Source organism: Pteronotus mesoamericanus, unplaced genomic scaffold, assembly GCF_021234165.1.
Source record: "Pteronotus mesoamericanus isolate MK-2021 breed Mesoamerican mustached bat unplaced genomic scaffold, CSHL_Meso_final contig_116, whole genome shotgun sequence".
Lineage (NCBI taxonomy): Eukaryota > Metazoa > Chordata > Mammalia > Chiroptera > Mormoopidae > Pteronotus > Pteronotus mesoamericanus.
In genome coordinates, this window is record NW_026555027.1 from 9120124 (window position 1) to 9126123 (window position 6000).

The window sequence follows — 6000 nt, forward strand, 5'->3', positions numbered from 1 at the left end:
TCACAGTAAAGCCTCCTGCAACCACTCAATCCACTCTGATCCTTTCTCTTAACACCCAGTTTCCTGTGGCATATTTAGCTTCCCGAGATACCATGCAAACCAGGAGGGTGGGCAGGGCAGTCCCTCGGGTCCAAGCATTCAGCTAGGCACGGAGAAATAAACAGGGGCCCAGTCCTCCCACCAACTTGTACCATGAGAATAAAACTATGGAGACAAATGTATTTGAAGAATAAAACCATTTATTTTCTGAAGGACAAGGGACCCATCCTATCTCAGCAGCCAGATAAAGTGAGACTGCGTCTGAGGCTGAGTCCAATAATACACAGCCCTTCTAGCCATGGCAGTGTTTTGTTTAGGTTTTTGGGTGGTAGTGGATTTGGGTGGGTGTTCTGCTTAGTTTTTGGTCTTTATCCTAAGAGCAAGGAGAAGCCATTGAAGACTTAGGCAAGGGAATGACATAATCAGAATAAATGTTAAAAATTACGTGGGCTACGACATAAAGACCAGACTGGACAGTGACAATGAGTGGACACCTCCGGGAGGCAGAGCCCCGGGCAGAGCGAGAGGGGCCCGGACTCAGGCGGCGGCATGGCAATGGAGGCAGGCTGACCACGTCAGGGTGCAGCGGCGAGGGGAGCTGGGCAGGGCTCACCGGCAGCCAGGCGACCAGTGAGCAGGAGAGGCGGGCGTCAAGGGGGATCTTGGTGGGCTCTAGTCTGGATGGTGGTGCCCTGGGGAGACAGGCAGCCCAATCTGGGGTGAGGAGGTGGGGATGGATATCATGAGTCACACGTGAGAAGGTAAGAAATCAGCGTGCTCTGAGAAAGTGAAACTGTCCTGTGATCTGTCAGGCTGGGATAACAGACACACACAAAGCCAGCTGCCAAGTTAACAGGAAGCAGTACTTCTCCCACGGGACACATTGCAACAGAAGTGCCATCATGCCTCCGTCTTTCAGTGACTGCTAGTTTCTTACTCAGAGAAAGCTTATTCTGTAAAATCCCACACTATCAGGGATTCTGCTTGTACCAGTAAGAAGGAAGCATCCCACTCTCACCTGCAGAATCAAAAGCACTGTGACACAGACCAGCAGCCTTGATTTCCAGCTAGTTACAGAGATTCAAATAAGGATTTCTGGACGCTATGTTCCCCATCTATGTAAATTTGGTAGTTTTCAAGGAAACGGGACCTGGGCCACTGCAGACAGACCTGATGCAGACCACTGCGCACACAGACCAACTCTGCTTGAAGCCCATCAAAACACAGCTTCGTTTGTACTTCCCCTCAACTCCACTCTGTCCCAAATCCTACAGCATCTCCGTCCTTTCCTCTGATGGCAAGATGCCCACAGTTCCTCTGGTGTGTGGTCCCCCTCACTGCAACGTATCAGTAAACCTGACCTTGTGAGACTATCAGGTCCTTCCTCATGGTCATAGGCTGATCAGGCTAGGACAGACATTTAGAATTTGAAATGACTGCCAAACATGTGAGAAGAAACGCCACACCGCATTTAGATACAGGGCCCTGAGCCTGGAGGAGAAGCCTGAGCTGGAGATAAACCCAGGAGCCACTGGCACCAAGACAGAAACTGAAGCTAAGTGTGTGCAAGGCTGCACCAAAGAGGTCATGGAGTGAGGGCAGAGGGGGCCCAGGCGTGAGCCTCAAAAGACTCCTCTAGCTGACAGTCTGCTGCAGAGGCGGATGCATCAACAAAGGAGACCAGGAAGAAATTCGAGAAATCAGTGAGGAAAAAGGTGACCACAGGCCAGGGTCTGTGGGGCAAGATATCCTGAAGCCTAACTTTGATCACATCATCACAGATTCAGGCGTGACCCTTGCTTCTGTAAGCACAATTTGATTTTGGCAGAGGACTGATCTCCAGAGACCAACTCATGCTAGTCAACTCAGGAGACCCTGCTGCATTTTGCAGAATGCCGCTTTACTAGTTTGCAGTGAGAACCCTAACCACCCACCGGGCTGACATACTCCGCTACTGGCAGCACTCTCCTCCCTTCAGATAAATGCACTCGGATGACTGACTTTCGTCCCAAAAGTTCTGGACGAGCATGGGGTCAGAACTGGGGCATTTAAGAAACTAACCACCTAAAGCTATGCTAACCAGTAACATGGACGTATCTGGTGGGGTCCTGATGGCAAACAAATCAACCCAGATGTTGAGACTTTATGGGAGAGCAAGGACAAGAGACCCAGCAGGGGTGGTGAGGCACTCAGGGACTGACACTGGCCCTCAGCTGAAGGAATGAGGGGAGGAAACAGGTCATTGGAGGCCCATAAGGGCTGAGACTGCGGAGGAGGCCCCAGTGAGAGTCCCAGTGGAGGAGAGAGCAGGGAGACACATCCCAATCCCTCCCTCCGCCTGCTGATGCCTTCTGCTGGTGGGTCCCACCGGCAGCCAGCAAGGGAGCCGGAGGCAAGCAGGCCACAGGAGTCGGCAGGGCAGGGCAGGGCAGGGCAGGGCAGAGTGGATCAGATCTGAGGATTCCAAAGAGAGGACAAACAGGACAGGGAGCCATGGTAGCTACGGGCGTTCTCCCTTCTAACTGGATGTGGCTGCCCCGCGACCAAACATGTTTGCATAAACCAAAAACTTGTACCATGAAGATGCCTTCTTGTCTGGACAGTGCTAGAAACACCACCTAGGTCCCCTAGGTGCACCTGTCCTAGGAGTGATGGGGAATAGTCACATGCACTGTGGTGAAGTAACCTTAACCAATGAAACTTGAATTAATTGTAACCCAGCCTCAATTAGGTAAGTGCCGAATCAATCCTTCAATAGCTCCAAGAATTTCGATAGGCTCCTAGAATGACGAAGGACATAATGGCACATCTCAAATCTCAAAATCTAAATGGCCAAGTCCTAGCCAGCTGGGACTTAAACCAGGGCTAGGAACCGACCCATCCGTCCACCTGGGGACCAGTGACCACATATCCAGCCATCTCTACAGACACATTCAACTCCACAGTAAGGTCCTTAACTTTCACTTGTAAGGACTGAATTTTTGGAGCAGATCTTTTTCAATGATAAAAGTATAAAATTCTTCTGCCAAGGGAAGACAGGTGGAAAGAAAGAGAAGCTGGGAATAGATACTTGGGAAAACTAGCAACTCGTCCTCCAATACAATCTTACACATGTCCCAGTTACTCATTTAAGCCCCCCTTTTCTCAGGTCTCATTTACTCCCCCAAATGTAATTAAGGACTATGACTGTACCTTGAAGTTTATTTACAATTACTGTATTTTGCCATGTATAATGCACACTTTTTTGCCCAAATCTTTGAGGGAAAAATAACGATGTGCATTATGCATGGGTACTACTCATTCCGTATCTATATGTATGTTTTTAATTGTTTTATTTATGCTTCTGCTTAAAAGTGTAACTCTAGAAAGCAGTAACGAAATTCATATGCAAAATAACACCCTGGAATCAGTTTCGTTTCTAAATATCAATTTTCTAAAAATTGAATTAAAAAAATTAAAACAAAGGGTTTTTTTCCCCCCTGTAAGTTTGGGCCAAAAGCGTGGGTGCTCACTACACACAGGAACACGTTATACACAGCAAAATCCAGTACTTCCCAGTTTTCTCTGTAAACTAAACGTGCTGGAACAGACTGCTGTCACCAATGATGGCTGCTAGGGATGAAGTAAGACTCACTTTTTTCCACAATCTTTAATTTCTGGAAGGTTTCCAGTACTTCCCCATTCAGTATCCTGGGTAAGAAGTCTCGTATCTGCATCACTTCAGTTGTGAGCCGTTCCAGGTCCTTCTTTCGGACTTTAACAAATTCTTCTTTAGTTCCCATGAGCTAAAAGAACGAGCAGATCTTCAGGTTATTACATTTCCCTCCAGCAGCCTGTCAGCTCCCTTCCTTTCTAATACCTCAATTGTTCATAGCGTCAAATTTACATCTTTACCTAGGGTGCCCTCCGCTGTTTATGGTACTTCTTAGAGCTGAACGCCCGCCTCCCCCCCCCCCCCCCCGCCCCCGCCTTCAGAATGGGAGCTGTTTCTCTAAGTGCATACGCTCTATGCCTGAAAGTCAGAGAAAACGCCAGCAGCTTTTCCTTAGCGTTTCAATGCCAAGTTAATCGGGAGGAAAGGATTCCCACTGGGTGGCCAAGGCTGGCCACTCCATTTAGTGTCCACCACAACGCTTCAAGGTTGTCCAAGCCGGAAACAGGAAGCTGGATCACTTTCTCAAAGTACTGCCATTAACAGGGGACAGAACCAAGGTCCTTCTACCTCACGTGCAGTGGAAGTGACGTCGAGATAACTCTGAAGCTACACTAAACCCTGACATAAATGTCACAGCCTCGCAGGAAGGGTCGGCTGTGGGTGTCTGAGGGGAACCACCATCATCCCCACCGCCCCGTCCCCCCCGCCCCCGTTCGCGCACCCACCGCCCAACCACGCAGCTGCAAGGACCCGCAACTTCGGTGTCAGAGGCGGGGCCTGCTGGCCCTTGTCCTGGGCCAGGCCACGGAATCCACCAAGGAGGCCCAAGGCCATTCCTAAGTGCACTGGCCTAGGCCCACACAGACCGCGCTACGGCGCAGGGAAGCAAATGATGGCAGTTCAGACACAAGGGCGGCGGCCCAGGGCCTCCTCACTGACCTCGCAGGCCTCCTCAACGCCGCCTGCCTCGCCCATGGCCGTCAGGGCCCCGGCTCTTTGTGCCTGCGCAGCGGCGCGCCCTCCGACCCCACACGCCAGAAAGTGCGGGAACGTGCCCACGACGCTGTAGACGGCTATGGAGAGCGGCGAGGCTCAAACCTCGTAGAGCAGCGTTTTCTGCACTGCGAACCGGGAATGGGATCAGCTAGATTCCGCTTCCGCTTTTCTGGCCTAGCTGCGGTTTTAAACTTGTTAACTGCAAAGTGGGAGATCAGTAATACTCAGGTATAAGTGGCAAGTGAAATAAATAGAATCGGGCCTTTCCTGTTTGGCGAGAGATGCTAGACTAAGGGGCGATGCGTTAAAGGAAATTGCCACCCGCTCTAGACTCCATTAGCAAGGGTGGAAGCGTTTGGACAACAGGCTTCACAGGAAGCGTGCCCCTGATAGCGTTAGTCCAGCCAGCTGGCTAAAATCGAGATGACCACCGTAAACTTGGAGACATCACTTAGTCCATTTGCTTGCCCCATTAGTCCCACTGAGTTTAGAAAATATGGTGCAGCCTGAGTTCAAATGTACTGGCTTACTCAACAACTAAGACTTCGTCTGTTTTTGAAACCCTCAGGAAACCGACACTGCCAAGTCCCCAGAGTGGAGTATGTGCTCTCCAGACCTGAGGGTGGTCTTCTGAGCACAGGCTCCAAATCTCTACCCACTCCTACCCAGGGACCTGCCTGCACTTGCCCCTTCCTCTGCCACAAGGACCTGCCTCCGCACAGGGACCTGCCCTCTGCCCCCAGGATCTGCTATCACCTGCCCTGCCCCTCTACCCCCCCGCCCCCCCCCCCCCCCCCGCACCGGGAACTGTGCCAGCAGAGAGACCAAGACACTGGACAAGTTGGAGGGGCGCTGCCTGCAATGGCCCGCAGAGGCTTGCCCATGGGGCTGCCCCCAGCATCCCGCCAAGAATGTGAAGGACGGTCCTTCTTCTCAGTCTCCACCTGCGGACGCGGTCCAAGAAGTTTAACACAACCAAAAACTTGGTGCAGTGTATTTTGTAGAACAGCTGCCAACGAAATGATTTTTGTTTTGTTTTGTTTTCAGTGTACTTAGAGATTCCAGACCATATACAATTGGCCATCCAACTCTTCCAGACCAAGATCCAACCCTGCCTAACTTCACTGTCAACAGCCCCGAGCTTTGGCTACTGAAAGGCAGTGGAGGCTGGAAGGGGCAACGCAAACCAGCCCTGGGTTGTTTCGTCAGGTGCCAGGGTCCTCCGCGCTCGCTCCCAGAACGCGCTGCGAGCCGCTGCCGGCGCCTTTGTGACGCCATCATCCCGCGCTTCGCCACACTCCCCTGCGCAG

The 6000-nt window shown here is 51.4% G+C and overlaps 1 protein-coding gene across 1 annotated transcript in view; it reads right to left on the minus strand.

Annotated features, from left to right (window-relative positions):
- Window positions 1–4669, minus strand: part of HSF2BP (heat shock transcription factor 2 binding protein) — a 69933-nt gene extending 65264 nt beyond the window's left edge. Inside the window, exons 1-2 of the mRNA XM_054576334.1 lie at window positions 4634–4669; window positions 3674–3824 (exon numbers count right to left, since the gene is read on the minus strand). Coding sequence (XP_054432309.1) covers window positions 3674–3824; window positions 4634–4669 — 187 coding nt within the window. The remainder of the gene's footprint in view (window positions 1–3673; window positions 3825–4633) is intronic.
- Between the last annotated feature and the right edge of the window lie 1331 nt (window positions 4670–6000).